This window comes from Danio rerio, chromosome 17 (assembly GCF_052040795.2).
Source record: "Danio rerio strain M-AB ecotype USA chromosome 17, GRCz13ab, whole genome shotgun sequence".
Lineage (NCBI taxonomy): Eukaryota > Metazoa > Chordata > Actinopteri > Cypriniformes > Danionidae > Danio > Danio rerio.
The window spans coordinates 25,740,944-25,758,863 of NC_141037.1; the positions used below are offsets into that span (position 1 = coordinate 25,740,944).

The 17,920-nt window shown below is 37.0% G+C and overlaps 2 protein-coding genes across 7 annotated transcripts in view; both read right to left on the reverse strand.

Annotated features, from left to right (window-relative positions):
• Positions 1–4,124, reverse strand: part of wdpcp (WD repeat containing planar cell polarity effector) — a 131,319-nt gene extending 127,195 nt beyond the window's left edge. For 2 of the 5 annotated variants that reach the window (XM_087290495.1, XM_087290502.1), the window contains exons 1-2: positions 3,647–3,975; positions 2,946–3,039 (exon numbers count right to left, since the gene is read on the reverse strand). In XM_087290495.1, coding sequence (XP_087146621.1) covers positions 2,946–2,947 — 2 coding nt within the window. In that variant the 5' untranslated portion in view covers positions 2,948–3,039; positions 3,647–3,975. Of the gene's footprint in view, positions 1–2,945; positions 3,073–3,646 lie in introns of all 5 variants that reach the window. The other 3 variants (XR_015513394.1, XM_087290496.1, XM_087290500.1) reach the window with 3 other exon arrangements.
• A 963-nt stretch (positions 4,125–5,087) lies between these two features.
• Positions 5,088–17,920, reverse strand: part of peli1b (pellino E3 ubiquitin protein ligase 1b) — a 44,533-nt gene continuing 31,700 nt past the window's right edge. Inside the window, exons 3-7 of one of the 2 annotated variants that reach the window (XM_087289185.1) lie at positions 15,868–16,102; positions 14,891–14,992; positions 14,453–14,650; positions 12,582–12,770; positions 5,088–9,165 (exon numbers count right to left, since the gene is read on the reverse strand). In XM_087289185.1, the coding sequence (XP_087145311.1) occupies positions 8,587–9,165; positions 12,582–12,770; positions 14,453–14,650; positions 14,891–14,899 (975 nt within the window). In that variant the 5' untranslated portion in view covers positions 14,900–14,992; positions 15,868–16,102 and the 3' untranslated portion in view covers positions 5,088–8,586. 2 annotated transcript variants of the gene reach the window in all.

The following is a 17,920-nucleotide window of genomic DNA, read 5'->3' on the forward strand; positions in this document are numbered from 1 at the left end:
CTGGAAGTTGACAATGTTTTTGCTTTCCAATAAGGAAAAAAAGCCGGCCCCAGTGGCTTCAGCATGCTATCTCTCAGAAACCATGGCACACCTAATACATAGTGAAGATTGGCTTGATAGTAAGGCTGAACAATATATCGCTTGAGAATCGATATCGCAATGTGTGTATCTGCAATGGTCACATTGGAGAATTAAATTTCTTGTTAAAGATAAAAGAAGATAAAGATATTATACATTTTTTACTATTATTTACACAATGATGACCATGTTATTTTACATTTGATTGTTCAATTTCTGTATTTGAATACTGTTATACTCTCAAGCAAACTATAAAGCAAAACTATTTGCTCTATATGCTTGTAATTTAATATAATTTATGCAGACACACTTCATAGAAAAAGACTGGATCATCCCAGTTGATCAAAATGAATGAAATCTCACCAAATAGAGCTATTTAGTCTGGTGAACTTATACTCGCATCATAAAATATATATCGCAGCAAAACAAAATATTGCAATGTCACATTTTTCTAGATCTGTTCTAATTCATAATGAACACAGGAATAAATGTGTTTTAATTCAAAACCTGTCCTAATTTTTAATGAATGTGGTCATAACTAAGTGAAAGAAAATAAATCCCAAATAAAGCTTTGGGTTAATGTACATGTAGGTTATAGTTATAACAGTTCAGTTTCTTAATTTGCAGAACCACACTTCAGATTAAATGTTGTTTTGTTGCACACTAATACTGTAACAAGATTAGCTCATTTAGAAATGAAAACAGGAAACAGGTCTGACACATCCTGTTCTGAAACGATGACCCCAGCGGTTTGTCGTTGTTATTAGTAGTTATTTGAGGTTTGTCAACCAGAAAACCACTTGCATCATTTGCACAGTTATTCAAATTAAATATAGTAGCTTATTCAATAGCACATATTTATTTTTATTATTTAGCCAAATTGCCACAGTTCTTCAAACATGTTACAATTAACCGGCTTCACAAATTAATTCATTGATTCATTCATTTTCTTTTCAGCTTAGTCCCTTTAGTAATCTGGGGTCACCACAGCAGAATGAACCGCCAACTTATCCAGCATATGTTTTACACAGCGGATGCACTTCCACCTGCAACCTATTACTGGGAAACATCCACACACAATCATTCACACACATACACTACTTCAATTTAGCTTACCCAATTCACCTATACCGCATGGACCTTGGGGGAAACTGGAGCACCCAGAGGAAACCCACGCGAACATGGGGAGTACATGCAAACTCCACACAGATATGCCAACTGACCCAGCCAAGGCTCGAACCAGCAAACTTCTTGCTGTAAGGTGATCGTGCTGGTTCACAAATTATCTTTTTAAAATGTGCATTTATAATATGAATTTTCCATTAATTAACAGCTACAAACTTTGAAGTAAAAAGTCAATAGTAAAAGACCATAAAACATTGTACAAAAACAATAAATAAACAAACAATATATTTGTAAATATATGTACATTTTGTAAATATTCATTCATTCATTTTCCTTTGGCTTAGTCCCTTTATTCAGGGTTTCTGGAGGTTTCATATAGTGAAATTTAAGACTTTTTAAGACCCCTTTAAGACCATTAAGAATGAAATTTTAGACTTATACATTAGAATTTGTTTCTAATGACCCAATTATGAGGACTCATACAATGATTTTTCTTTTTCTTTACCTAATTTAATGAGGAATTTGTTGTAAAATGTTTATAAGGAGTTGTAAATTGTATCTGTTTGCAATAAAAAAACTTAAATATAAAGAATAAGGTTTTATTGAGATGGATTGTTGGTGATTGGATAGATGTCGGCCTGATTGAGTAGTTTTATTTGCACAAAATTAAGACCTGGCTAAATTGTTTAAGGACTACAACACAATATTACAGTGAATTTAAGACTTTTTAAGGCCTAAAATATAGTTTTTGAAATTTAAGACTTTTTAGGACCCAGTGGACACCCTGTTTATTCATCAGGGGTTGCCACAGAGGAATGAACCGCCAACTTATCCAGCACATGTTTTACACAGCGGATGCCTCTCCAGCTGCAACCCAGTACTGGGAAACACCCATACACCCTCACACGCGCACGCATACACTACAGACAATTTTGCTAATTTAATTCACCTAAAGCTCATGTCTTTGGACTGTGTGGGAAATCGGAACTCCCGAAAAAAAAAAACAGACAAACACGGGGAGAACATGCAAACTCTAAACAGAGATGCAAAGTGACCCAGCCGGAACTCAAACCAGCGACCTTCTTGCTGTGAGATGACAGTGCTAACCGTTGAGCCACCGTGTTGCCCCCTTTTGTGAATGTATTGTGAACAAAATATGTGATGAATTTTGTTGTAATGACAGTGATGGGCTATTATTTTTGATACTGACATGTAAATGCGTCTACCACAAACCACGCATCAAATAAAAATCACAAAAACATCCTAATACACATGCCACTGTGCACAATCCATTTCACTACTCCAACAATAACAATCTGGCTGAAATCAATATGCGTTTCAGCTGAAACACACACAGTTAACTCAGCATGAGGCTCTTGTGGTGTTGTTACAGGTCAATAATGAGGGTTATGGGGACTATTAACCTCAAATGCCATGCTGACACACCGTTTTTTGTTTTAGCAGCTCATATAAAAGCAGAAAGAAAAAAAGCCGAAAAGATCAGAGTAAAGATGATTAAGTGGACTCAGAAAGTGGAAAGAAACTGACTTCAATCAAAAAGCTTGGTATTTGAAAATAAATCAGAAATAAATCACCTCAATAACTACAGGTGATTAGTGAAACAAGGCTGAGGGAAGTTTGAAAAGGGTTTAGACAGACATCCATGTTTCAATCGGTTTGGGTTTGTCTACATTGGCCCAATAATGTCATGTAAGTAGCACAAGGATTTGGGTTGTACTCACATCTGTGTTGATCCATCACACACACTCTGCTGTTATAGTACTGTATCCCTGAAGGACGTCACGTGACTTGATTTTGGCTGCTGTCCTCATTTTGCTGACAGAGAGGCCACTTATGTAAGTACAGACCCTTCAAAAGTGAAAACACACACACACAAAAAAGGCTCTTTGGTGAGAAATGCGAACCTAGCTCTGCTATCCCAGACTTTCTTCACATGTTCTGACTCGACATATTGCAGTGCCAGAAAATGTGCCAGCTGAACTTGAAGCCTAACAATCCCTAAAGGTTTGAGGTGAAAATACTAAAATGAAGTCTTCTGGCAGATAAATCTTTTACATATAAATATAGGAAGTCATATGCAGGATTGTAGTGATTTCATCCAAATAAACATCTTTAAAAAGACAAAGCAAAAACTACATTATGCTGCCACCTTGAGGCCATTTCTCTTTAATGGCAATGTGAAGAACTGAACTAACGATAAACGGTGGAAAATTACAAAATTAGTTCACAAACAAAACCACTGGAGCTGGATAACGTAGACTAGGGGTAGTTTTTGTCTCGTTTTTAAACATTACGACAGCAACAAACATGCTTTCTTTCAGTATTCCCATCTCTCTAAACCAGTAACAGTATATTTTCCAAATTTTTCCAGATATATAACTTTGCTGCGTTTATAACAAGAGATTTATAATGAAAAACTTACATTTTAGACGATTTTGTCCATTTTTGTGGTGTATTTTAGATCTGTCTTCCAAATTAGCAGCACACAAGCCAAATCACAATTAACCATTGCGCGTCTCCGAGCAAAACAAGGTAACTTAGTGGCTTTAAGTTTGGTTTGTGAATTAATCGATGTTTTGATTGAATCAATGGTTCAATCACTAACTTGTTACGATAAAGCAAATTATAATGGTTGCCACCTAACGTTCGTTAATGGCGGAACCTCAAACAGACTGAAGTGGTTCAAACCACAGCTCTCAACGGCTCTGGTTCAAATTGTGGTGACCGCTCGACCAACCACATTCGAGCACCGGATTTTACAGTTGGCTGTTTGTTTTTGTGAACTAAACTAACGTTACATGGGTAAATTTCAACCAGTCCTTTACTAGACAAAGCTTGTTACAAGCAAACACTTTAGTGCTCCTGTTATAGAACTTATTTCGTTACGATGGTCATTTCTCAACCTTTTTGAATTCAAGGCCTCCTATATGCAATAAACTATTCTAAAAAAAGTTTCAATGATATTGGCAAGTGTAAAGTAAGATAATTATATATAATTATTACGACAACTCTCACTGTCTTTTTCACACACAAAAAAATTGAGTATTTGTATTAACTATTAATATTATTACATATTATATAGGATACTCCTGAGTCCTGCCTTGTACCCAACAATTTGTTAGAAACACTAATATGCTTTACATGTTTCTTTCTATGTCTGTTTATATTACTTTTTTCAATTAAAACACTTCATGTTTGCATAGCCCATCGTGTTTAAGTACATCATGAATAGCAGCTAATGCTAATTATTTTCTTTATTCTCTATTTCCATTTGGGGATACTCATCCAAAGATTTCTAGAGATGATGCAGTGCCATTGATGCGATCCAATAACTACGAAGAAATGATGCCAAGTTATCCATAACCCTGGACCAGGCCATATTCTGAGCAGATGCTGCGGCGGTCATGGAGGAGCGGAGACTGATTCCTGAAAGAACTGCAGATGAGTTTTCACATTGATCCCGAGTCTTAAATTGATTGGCCAGCCTGATCACCCGCCAGTGACCTACTAACACCTGTAGTTCTCCATGATAGACGTCCAGCGTTCGCCAGCCTCCTACACCAAAACTGCAGCTCTCCACAGAAAGTTTGGCTGGAGGACTTTGGTACTTATGGAGCTGTGCATCGATGGATTTCCTCTTCAGTGTTTGGACTTTCAGCAGTGAAATTAAAACCACACTGAACTAAACTTCAACTCTGAAAAATGGACTGACAGTTTCAATTTACTAGAACTTCTATGTTAATCTGCTTTGACACAATCTACATGATAAAAGCGCTGTATAGATAAACATGAATTGAATTATTATTATTAATTGATGTTGATGGTGTATAAATCTAAAGAACTGTAAATACACCTCCTGACACTTTCAACAATCTTTTTAAAACTTTATTTGTTTAAAGTTGGTACAAAATGGTAGATCAGAAACATTCTCAGTCTTTAACTTTATGCATTCTGATGGGGTTTTTTTTCTTTTTTTTTTTCCAGAACACAGAGAAACACATTCTCTCTCTCTCACACACACACACACACACTGGGATCATGCAGACCAGTTAGACCAAAGTGACAAAAGATGTGTCAAGAAACTCTAACAAATTAACAAACGGAGGGGGGGAGCCCTTTACACACGCTGCCTCTACAGAGACAAACGAGCGATGCCCTTAAAAAGTCAAATGTGTCTAACAAACCTAGCGTGTTTGTTTAATACTTAGAAAAACACTCTCACAATAGGTGAAGGGAAATGCTAATGAAATCACTAATGAAGCATCCTCAAATTCAGGAGGAGCACAGATGTAGGGCTAATCAATGGCGTGATCAAGCTTCATAGTCGCTCGTAGCACTTTAAGCGTGTTCTGGATCACCCCACAAACAACAGACCCCAGATCGGCTGTCTGGATCTGAAAAACTTCATGAACACATGCCCTGGTGGTCAGGATGGAGAAATCTCCCTGAGGTGAAACTGCATCAGTATGCTGTGTCTGTATGCCGTTCAGAACAGCAGGAACTGAACGATCTCTGGAAGCCGAGGCAGAGAATCCACTTCACACAGTCCCGGGACACTCAGGCCTTCAGACCCAATGCTCTCCAGATTCTTACAGGTAACAGTACAGCACATTTAACATTCGCACAGTACATACGACCGCATGTACATAAAGTCAAACAGTCAAAATGTCATCACACAAACTCAAATATATTAGCGTGCGTACTCATACACACATATACATAGACATAAAAGTTCATCCTTCGACAGGATCTAGAATTTACTGAAAGGAAATGATCTAAATCTGTACAAACAGCTGTCTCTCATAAAACAAAAGATGTTAGGAAAACCAAGCAAACAATTTTGTGTTTAAAAGACAGCTTGGCTAAAACAAGGCTAAACTTGGGCTGTCAGTGAAAATCTAACAGAGATCTAATAATTGCCCAAAACTAGACTAGTCAGACAGATTATATGTTACCTTATATGTGTAGTCATTCATTTCTGTTTATTTGACGACTAGTCTAGTTTTGGTCTATTCTTAGACATCTATTTGATCAGGCAGCCCGACTTTAGCCTTGTTTTAGCAAAGACGTCCAAATTTAGACATCGATTAGCCATCTTTTTCACAAACAAACAAAATGCTTACTGGGAAATGTCAAAGCTGCTCTTCTTCGTTGAAAAAAAGTGTATGGGGAACAAAGGCTGTTGTGTGGAAGTTTTTTAATTTCCCACTTTTATTTCACTGAAAAGAGCAGTCTGGATTGCTATATTTATCTTCAGAAAATCCTATGAGTTTTTATAAGCTTAACCGTTAGAAACTTTGGGCCTGTTTAAGTCTTATGCTCACCAAGGCTGCATTTATTTGATCAAAAATACAATAAATAATGTTAAATATTATTTCAAATTAAAATAACACTTCTGTTTTAAAATGTAGTCTATTTCCCTGTAAAGTTGGTTATATTATACCTCTGAAATCATTAAAATATGCTTCTTTGGTGAACAAAAGTGATGGATTTCCCCAATTATTTTATGAACCGAGACAAAAATGAAATATAAACATTAATAAATTGTAAAATTAAAATGCCATTGGTGAGTAAAAGTAATGCATTTTTAAAACTATAATTGACCCCAAAATTCAATGGTTTGCATATGAACTGATATAAAACATGTTAAAACACATATTAACTGAACAAGGAGTAATTTAGCCTTTCTACTGGAATTCCGAGAAGCTGTTATGTACAAAACAAGTCATGTCTTAGCATCACCAGAATAAAAAAAGTAAATCACTAGAGACAAAAACTGATATAAATACTACAAATGAAGTCCAGAGGTTTCAAAACAAGGCTCAAACAGAAAAGAGGGCCTGTACAAAGACACTTCTGCATACAAATGTTTTTGAGCAAAGTCACTGACAGGCCATGTGGTTTTGGGCCTGCTCTTTAAGGGAGGTGAAGATTTCTAGGCCTCTGGAGGTTCAGCAAGGATATTTCTCTGAGCAAGACCTCACTGATTCACTATTGCAGAGAAGGTTTCACTCACACAATCATATGTAACTTACATGAATGAGAACAAATGAGGGACGATCTGAGCTCTAGCGAAAGCTACAAGTAGAACTGACACACAAAAACGATGAAAGAGAAAACAAACGAAAAACAGCTACATAGAACTGAACTCTCCAAAAGCACACCTATAAATTGTATCTTTAATAAAGATCGATAGTGTATAAATAAAAAACATTAAGAATCTTTTAAGTTAGACATGGAAAACGGTTATCTGTAATCTAAATGTAGTTGCTGTGTGAAATGCTATGAATTACTGTCTGTTTCTCAATATGCGTTCTTCAGCGCTCTTGTGTTCTCGTGTAACATCAACTTCAACTGCCAAAATTCAGTTCTAAAACTCAAGACCGCAAGAACAAAGAACACGTAAAAAGTTCCTCGATACCAAGAACACATCTAGGATGCACCAATGCTGACTTGAGCACCGAACTCGCTCGAGTCAAGTCAGTATTGCGACTGAATAGAGGAGGTGGGTATTGCAGCATCTTATACAGATTTATCATTAAAGTTCAGAGATATAACTTATTTATCTCAGGGGTTTCCCTAAATGAGCTGGTAAAAGTAAGCAATACCATGAAAATCTTAATAGAGGCATAAACACATTAAGGGTGTTTATTTGCTGAAATTCATATTAAAATTTGTTTTATTTTTCATTGTGCAAAGTATATTTGTAAGGTTTTGTGCATGTTATATGTATTGAAAAAGAAAAACTATAAATCGTTGCATCAATGCTGTTAAAAACACGTGAAAGTCATGTGACCATCAAGAAGAACGCAGCATCGAATTTCTCACAGGATGCGTTCTGTGTTCTCACGGTCTCCCGAGTTCGTTCTTCCGAGGTGACCTAGCAAGTCTAGTCTCCACAAGAACGCAATCCATTCTCTCCGTTCTTAGAATTGAGAAACAGTCACTGAAACTCATCTATAAGCTCTTGATAAACATACATGGATGGTGTATTGCATCTCTAATGCTGAGTATTACTATTAGCAAATAAACACTGTACACATCACCATCTATAACGGCCACGCCCACCACTTCAAATGACAAGCAGAGCCACCCAATCAGATCACTCAAACATGGGTGTGCATGTGCTCTGCTCTTAAGAGGTGCGTTAAGCATTATTTTTTTTTTTTTGCTTTTATCATTTTATTTGAAAATATATAGTCTTTTTTTCTCTCTGTATTGGAAAAAGCAGTATAAAGGTCACTTATAAACCAGAAAGGGAAGAAAAAAACAGTCTGGGAGCGCAGAAAAATCTTTATAAAAATCGCACTGAAGGTGGAAAAAGGATTAATGTTTGTGAAATAGGGTCAAAGGCAGGTGTGTTTAGTCCACTGGCCCCTGGAAGATTAGTCTGATGTATCCCTGCTCGCCGTTGAGCTGCTGTGCACAGAAAGGACAGGCGGCGTGGAAGGTGTGCGTCCCATGAGGAAGTGGGATTTGACTCCAGTAGGCCGCTGTTTTTTCGGAGCACACGTGGCCGCATGGACTGAATGCATGCGTGGGTGGAGCCGCATCTAAATAAAACCCTGCCTCGCAGCCTAGCCAAAGCGGGACGTATGGCCCGCGAGCACGACACATGGGACATTCACGCTCACGTCCCTCCCTTCCATCTCGCTCTGCATCTCGGTTGCCCCAGTTGTGGTAGCCGTGAACGTGACCGCAGTTTAGGTAGACCCAGGGCTGCTTCTCGTCTACTATGTCCTTCCGCCGCATGCTGGGAAAGGCAAGGGTGTTAAAGCCCACAGGACACTGGGGACGAGCGGCATTCAGCTCTTGCCGGAGTGCCTCCAGGTGTTTGATGGTGGGGGTGCGGGACAGTCCCTCAGCCGTTCGCCATAAGAGAGTTGCTCCGCAGAGATCAATCAGAGAGCCGTCCACTAATTCTTGAGTCTCATTCTCCACCTTCAGAAAGAGCAAGAGAACTAAATTACTATATTTTTTAACACATCTTGAATCAAATATATCATGCAGAGCTTGTTAGTTGGCACAAGTTCTGCACAGTTGTCCTGCAGGGGGCAGTGAATCCCTACTATTCTCTCTACAGCAGTGATTTGTTCAGTACAAGACAGGTCTAAAAATTCCCTAACAATGACATAACCAGCAGTTTAGACATCTGTCAGTGTGATGGGCATATACGCACATGTGCAAAACACACACCCTGTGATTCACAGATTAATCCTGGAGTCTTAAAATCCATTGTTGCAACACATTTCATCCAGCCACCCTTGATCAGCCTTTACTTCGACCTTCACAATGCTGCAATAGCCACACCCCAAACACACACACATACACTTACACAGCTGTATGGACACCATCTGTGGTAACTGCGCAGTGCCTGAGCTGTGTTTTGTAAGGGTCATCGAGTGTAAAGTGTGTGAGCAAATATTTAGTATTTGTGTGTGTTTATATATTGGGTTGTTGTTTTCTTGAAGATTTAAAGGACCCATAACGTTTCTCTATACATAATTTTGTTGACTATTACAAAAACGCAATAAAGTAAAATGCTGAGGATAGAATAATGATAGACTTGAACATAATGAAACTTGAAAACATTAATACATATGGTTGTATTTTTTAAAATAAATAAAATACATTATTATTAGGGCTGCACAATATATTATTACAGCATCGATATTGCAGTGTGCGAGTCTGCAATGGTCACATCATAGGCATCTGGAAACTTGCAAACTTGAGCCATTTGGATACAATAAATTAAGTGTTTGTAGCTTGAGGGTTAATTAAACATTATATAATTACTTAATTAAAATGATAGTGTTAATATTATTGATATTATTTAATTTCTGCTCCTGAATACTGTTTGACTCCCCAGAAAATAATAAATGATTGTTTATTTGCATCTTTTGTCTGTTGTACTATATGCTTGTAATTTTTTTAATGACATTTAATGCAGATATGCTCCCCTACAGTATCATCTCAATTGATCTAAAATGATGAATTCTTTACAAGCTATTCAAGTCAACTGGTGAAATTGCATTTATAATCCCAATATATATATATATATATATATATATATATATATATATATATATATATATATATATATATATATATATATATATATATATATATATATATATATATATATATATATACATATCGTAGTGAATAAAAATATTGCAATGTCAATTTTTTTTCCAATACCATGCAGCCCTAACTAATTTATTTGACATAATAGAACTTTATTTTATTACAATTATAACTCCTGATTTGTCTTAAAATATATCCTATAGAATCATATGTAAAATCAACAAATAATTACATATTACACTACTGTGCAAGAGTTGAGTCTGTAAAATGTCTCTTTCCAGAGCTGCACAGATTTGTTTAACTGTAAAATCTTTTTTAAACCTCACCATAATTTGATAAACCAAGAGATCAAAACACAATTTGATGAGTTAAAGGCCAATTTGGATAATTTTGGCCTTTGGATAATTAGATCATAATTATAAAAAATTAACAATCTATATTACGGCTGCAAGATTCTGGCTAAAATTAGAATCACAATTTTTTCTTTGCTTAAAATCAAGACTACCATTTTCTCACGATTCTGTAGATGTAAAATAACGATTATCATGAGTAGGCTATTATTATTGTTATTTCCCAAACATATGGTAAAACAACAATAATGACATTAAGCCTGTGTGTTGGTCTACTGTTGTTTAAAATGCTAAATTTGGTATAGACTTTAAATGGTAGACTTGAACAGACTAAATTTGTCTTGATCGTTAGTGCCAATAAAGTGATGACATCAGAAAACAACTATTCATAATTGTGAAGCTGAATTTTTATATTTGAGATATATGCTTGCAATCCATCACTGACAACATTATTAGACTTTTTTTTACTGGTAAAATGACACATTTGTCATTATCAGATTCCCTCTTGCATTACATTCAGCATTACATAGACAAGAGTAGATATACAGACACTGTTACATGTTTATTCTCCTGCACAACACTCTGGGTTCGCTATGAAAGAAAAACATTAAATGCTTGTTGTAATCAAAACTCTAAGATGTGATATGATCATTTAAATGATGTGTGCGCTTTTGGTTTCACTTTCATTGTCGAGTGCGGTAAGAGAGAAAGTACATTTTTGGGTGATTTATACCTTATAAATACAGTATGTGACACTTTTAACACTATTTGGAGGTGTTTATGTTTTACCAATTAAAATATAACTGGCTGAATCATAGAAATACTGGATTAATATTTTTTAAATAAATTTGAGATTGTGATATTTTTTCGATTAATCGTGCAGCCCTAATCTATATTTAATCCAAATTTGTAATTAAACTGTATTAAGTCTGTTATGAAATATTGTGATTACAGAGGTACACACTGACTGTATACACAAAACTTGTTCAACACTAAAAGTTCCCACTGAAAAACTGTGATAAATAGCCAAAGTTCTGTACTGCTTGACTGTTTCCACAGCATCAGCTCAGAGTCTGAGCAGTTGGTCTTTAACCTGATCTTTTCTGAGCCAGTAAAGCCGACAGTCTTTCCACAGCAGCACAGTAGAGCAGTGTTTGCCCAGCACTGAGGCAGCATTAGATCCATGTTTAGCCAGCACTGAGCCATCAGAAGGACTCCTCAGGAGCAGGACATGAACAGCAATCAGAAGCGTGTTTGTTCTGCCAGTGACAACCCAGATTAATGGGGCGCCTCTGAGCCTCTGGACTGTGAGTGCATGCGTATCAGAGCGAGTGTTTGGGTTGTGCACCAAGAATACACAAGCAGTTTGATTTGTCTTCCTCAGTGTGGGCACATGCACATATCTAGGAGCCTTGCAGGTCTATATTTGTCCAGATAACCACTAAAGATAATGACTTGTCATGAGCACAGGAGCAAAGTGTTGAGTGCAGTAGCTCACATTGGACCTCCTGTCTGACGCACTTAACAGATCGACTCTAGATCATCTTACAGCTTTGTGTTACACCGGACAGGGCAAAACCGTCTTGCCTGGGCTGTAACTGTGGCAACAGTGTCCCAGAGCAACCGGTCAATGGCAGCAGAACAACCCAACATCCCATCTTGAGCGGACTGTTTAAAACATCTTTAATTTCAGCGACCCATCTGACACTGAGTTACAGCTTCCACAAATCCTTCATAAACACTAGCTTATATTTATGCATCTTGATGGGATATACCTTGTGGCAGTGATGTGTCAAGCTAATATGCTAAACGTTTTACACTGCACATAATTGTGTGGGATTATTATTATTTTTGGTTTGAATATGTAGCAAAACAATGTTTAAGCATGCTTACATATATGTGTAATATGTGAGCACTGACCATTTTCCCTCGCTGCTGTGCAGAGCGTGTCTCTCTCAAGGTGAACACATTTCCACACACGGAAATCTCTCTCCACACACCGGGTTTGGAGTCCTCTGTGAAACCGTGCCGAGGATGCATTACCAGCACACCATTAGTAGTTAGACCGTCCATCTGCCCATCTGATGTCTTCCACTTTGCTGCTTTCTCCTGTAAGGTAAAAAGTTGATCAAAATAAGCAATTTTATCCCAAAAAGTTGTATCTTAATTCATCCTCATATCATTCCAAACCCCTTCTGTGGAACATAAACATTCTCAAGCATGCTGGGAACCAAGCAGCATTTGATCCTGCTGGCTAGGGCTGCACAATATTGGAAAAATCTAACATTGCAATATTTTTTCATCCTCTAATAAATATTGCGTTAGAAATAAAATTTTACTAGATTTGTCCCCAACCTTTTTATCACAATTGACAATTTTACCACAAGGGTGGTGGATCATAGGTTGCTAGGTTTTCTCAGAGGATGACAAGCTGACAAAGCATTGCTGTGACTCTTATACAAGTTTTATTTCTGGAGAAAATTACAAAGCACTTCAGTGTTTTGGTGTTCTGTGCTTGTCTAAGATAATTAGTCGACCGGAATGTCTATAGTCCATACAAGCTGAAGCTGATCGGTCAGTTCTTGTCACGTGACTCGTGGTGCGCTCATGGCATTCATTTAACTGGGTGCGTCTGGAAGCCATGCACATCCATTGGAAATAACGAACTTGCGTGAACTCTAGTAAAGTAAAGACGTGATATGCAAATGGTCCCTAAAAGGCCGCCGTTATTTGCGATCTCCAGCAGTAGATCTTCTTGTGCAGACATGCTAGATTCACCTGATTGTTGACAAATGGGTTGTGGAATCGGATCTATTCCATGGCAGTTCCCAGATCCTTCACTGGGCCTTTCTGCCTTTCCAAAAGACGTCCGTTTCTTACTCATTTTGCTGCTTGTAGGTTAAATTTTGGCGCTCAAGTGATCGAGATGTAACTGAGAGAATATGGTCATTTTTCAAAATAAAGGATTTTTCAAAATAAAAGATTGTTTTATTTTATTATTTTAAGATAATAAATAAAATGGAAATAATTAATGATTTCTTGTGTGGCCATGTACCAATTTATCCATAGACCGGTACCAGTTCGCAGTCCGATGGTTGAAGACCACTGATCTACAGGATAAATAAATTCAATAAAGGAAAAAAAATTAAATAAACAACATTTTATTGTTTTCAGAGGAGTCAAACTGTTTTCAGCTATACAGTAATTGAATAATCAACTGTGAAAATAATTCTGCATTGTCTTCACTTTATAAAACAATTCAATGAAGTCAATTGTTTTTCATTTGTCAAAGTTACAAACAGTAAAATTTGTTATGCCTGAATGCTTTTAAAACCCTCACATAGTAACAGGCCTCAATGACGCTTGCAAAATGCTTAATTATAATTCAGACTCAACATTGCGTATACTCTTGATTCGACCACTGCGACAGATCACATTGCGTTATCGATACTGAAACAATATATTGTGCAGCCCTACTACTGGCTTCCATTGTGTGGATATGTATAAAAATATCTTCTTTTGTGTTACACAGAAGAAATAAAGTCAGGCTTTGAACACAATGAGGATGAAATAGCTGACAAAAGTCTTTCTATTAATCAGAACCGTGTAATCCTTCATTTATTTAGGTAGATGATTTAAAATGTATTTAAAAAATCTAATCCAGTTCCATTCCTGTTTTCAACACAGAGCTGAATATATCAAGTCTAACAACCCCTACTCAAAAAACAGTGCTGGTTTCCTAGGTCACATCTTTTTATATAAGCTCAAGTCACACATTCTTATTCTCTCACCCCTAGGAAGATGTTCTTGGAGGAGTCAAATCCGGCGGCGTAGATGCGTGCATTGTAAGGGGGTGTTCGCTGACACATGATCCGGCATGCGAAGCGAGATATGGTGCTCTGAACTGACTGAGTGTCAGAGTTACTCTGACTCCCAGGAACCGTGTCGGTCACCACAAAATCTATAGGACTCTCAGTTGAGCGGCCGATCTGAGATCCAGAGAGATGCAGAGAATAAACATTAAACAGTGAAGACTTTGTGAGAGAATTTGTAAACTTGCATCACTATACATAATAATCATAATATGTACAGAACCATCCTAAGTGATAGTGACAACTGTTTTCTGTCTAGCGTCAGCATTAATTTAGACTGACACTTGGAGAGTAATGGACACTTTTCAACAGTCCAGGAAACCCTGAAGGACAGCAGAGTGAACAGTAATTGTGTACCTGAAACATGTCTGTATTGCTGTCTTGAGTGTACTCCACCACTACTGTCTGTACTCGGGACAATGTGTAGGAAATACTGTGCTGATCCTTGTTACTTATGGCCTGAGGAAACAAGAAGAGAGATCATGAAAAAATTCATGCTGAACACACAACCTGAGATGTACTGTATTTGTACAGATATATGTCTGACAATTTCAAAATCACATGGAATACAACAAACATCAAGCATGCATAACAAGCTACAGCATGCTCACATTTGGATTGTGCTGCATGAGATGCGCAAATATTTCTATAGCCAATTTTCAAATCCGAAAAGTTTTAGTTTTACCATAAAGTCGTTTATGCTTTATATTTAAAAGTGTGACTGTGTAAGCCAAAAATAGTTCTGACCCAATTTCAAGTCATGTGATTTATTTTATGGAAAATGCATGAATGGAAAAGTCACGATAATAACAATTTGTTGAAAAATATATTTCCCTAAAAATAATGATGACAGAGGCAGCATGATTGGCAAAAATGTTAGGCAAACTTATTTTTGCATGTGAACAAATATGAAATAAACACAGTGGTAAGTAGATCTCATCAAGTCAAGTCCAAATATTGTATATACCAATAATTATTATATCATTGTATATACTAAAGCAAGTAAATGTGTACAGGTGTAAATAAACACAGATCACTATTTGCAGATGTGGAAAAAAGTTCCATCAAAAGTTTATTGGCCAGCACAATAGAGTCTAAGAGGCTGTGGAATCTGGAACTGTTTGTGTATAAATGTGTGTGTTTGTGATGGAGCCACAGAAGGGTCATTCATGAGCTCAACAGTATCCAGATGTGTCCGAGCAGACGCACCCTGTTCCATTGCAGCTCAAACCTACCTATTTTTTTTTTTATTCAAAACTCTCCCAGAACCAAAATATCACTGTAACTGCTGATTTTCTTAAGATAGTCCTGTGTAATGCCTAGGTGGAGGGTACCTTGGCTGCCTGTGGGGTGCAGGCTACGTGTACAGTGCTGGGTTTGACACCATTGGATTTGGGTCTTTTGAAGAGTGCAAACCTGCTCTTCCTTCTGCCGCGGTCCCCATTGGGTAGAGAGCCATTATACCTACAGATAGAGAGAGAGAGAGAGAGAGAGAGAGAGAGAGAGAGAGAGAGAGAGAGATTCAGCTGAAAGCACCAGGGCGCAACATATACTTCACCACCAATTCAGCTGCAGGCAACAGGTGGTGAACAAAACAGATAGATGCACTCACAAAAGCACAAGCAAACAAAAGCTGTACGGTAGATATGCAATCCCATACTTTTCCTTGGAAGAGCAAACAATCATTTTGTTTGTTGACTGGAAACAACACCTAATCCAAAACACAAAATGCCATACATTTCAAGATCCACTCTTCATAAAATGTATATATGCTGGTGAGGTGACACAACCCCCAAAACAGCTTCTACAATTACTAGACTAATAACTTCAAATATAATCTTTCGTGATAAAAATAAAGGGGTCTTTACATTTGAAATTTGCCTTGATTTCTTTTAACAACATAGAAGAACTCTTCAATTAAACATCAAGATTTTCAACATCATTATCCTTCACAATATTTCTTAAACAGGTGGTCTACTACAATATCATTTGTATCATTGTTTTAAAATTTAGTTCAAGTGCAATGTAGCTGTGTGAACAAAAGGGAGACATTGGCTTTTACAGAGTTAGCTTTGGGACTACAAAAAAATACATCCGGGTTGGTGAGATCACAAACGCTTCTGGTTAAGTGCATACGCCATGCGCATACATCCTGTGCAGCAAAGGGGCGTGCCCAGAGGCGCTGTAATATTATTGCAGACAAAGCTAAAATGCTGCCCAACCTAGGGTTGGGTTATTCCGATTCCGGTGCTAAATCGATACTTTTAAAACAGTACCGGTGCCAAAACAGTGCCTGAACCAACACTTTTAAGCCACAAAATTATGGTGGATGACTCTAGAACAGGCGTGACCAACCCTGTTCCTGGCAATCGACCTTACTGCAGATTTCAGTTGCAACCCATATCAAATACACCTGCATGTAATTATCAAGTGCTGTTCAGGTCCTAATTAATTGGTTCAGGTGTGTTTGATCAGGGTTGGAGCTAAATTTTGCAGGAAGATCGATCGCCAGAACAGGGTTGAGCCCCACCGCTCTAGAAAAATATTTTATTTGACAAAATGTTTAAAAAATATAATTTTAATAGAACAATATAATTAAACTTTAAAAGAAACATCAATTCATATTTTATATATTTGAATTATATTAATATATTTCCTTTGATCATTTGTTGGTTAGCATGAATTTAAGATTAGCATTATGAAATTACAATAGCTTACTACTAACCTGTGGAAAGGCTGTTATCAAAATACTGAACTCTTTTTTTTTCCCTAGGGTTGGGGTTAGTGACAATGTTTACATGCTTATTAGTAAACTAATGATTTGCCTTAATCTGAATAAGACAATAATATGATTAAGGTGTTTACATAAGTTGCTTTTTGAATGTTCCTTTCATGTTTTCATCTTACATGTTATAGTACTTAGATCGATTAATGTCATTGCGTCACCACGCTATCCATGTTTCCTTTAGCGTTTCATATAATTTCAGGTGTTTCATTTTTAATTTTTTGATTTGATTTGAGCATTACCTAAGGACTGGTGGAAGAGTGCTTTTTTAATGGAATTTGATAGCGCATGTTGAAGGGAAAGAAGGAAACCTTCGCATTTTACGATGCAGGTGTCTGTGGTCCTTTAAGGTAATCAAAATCACTGTTTACATGGTAGTCTAGGCTCTTAATCAGAGAATTGTCGTAATCATATTAAAATCGGAGCATTGGTGTCCATGTACGTACTCACTGGAAAGGGCCGGATGATGTTAAAAGCTTTCAGAGACATTGCATTCCTCTGCCTGTGAATTGTGAGCCACAACCTGTAAGTATTTTTATTTGATAAAATCAATCAACTACATGCACAGTTTGAAGGTTAGCGTTATGTTGTAGCAAGGATGT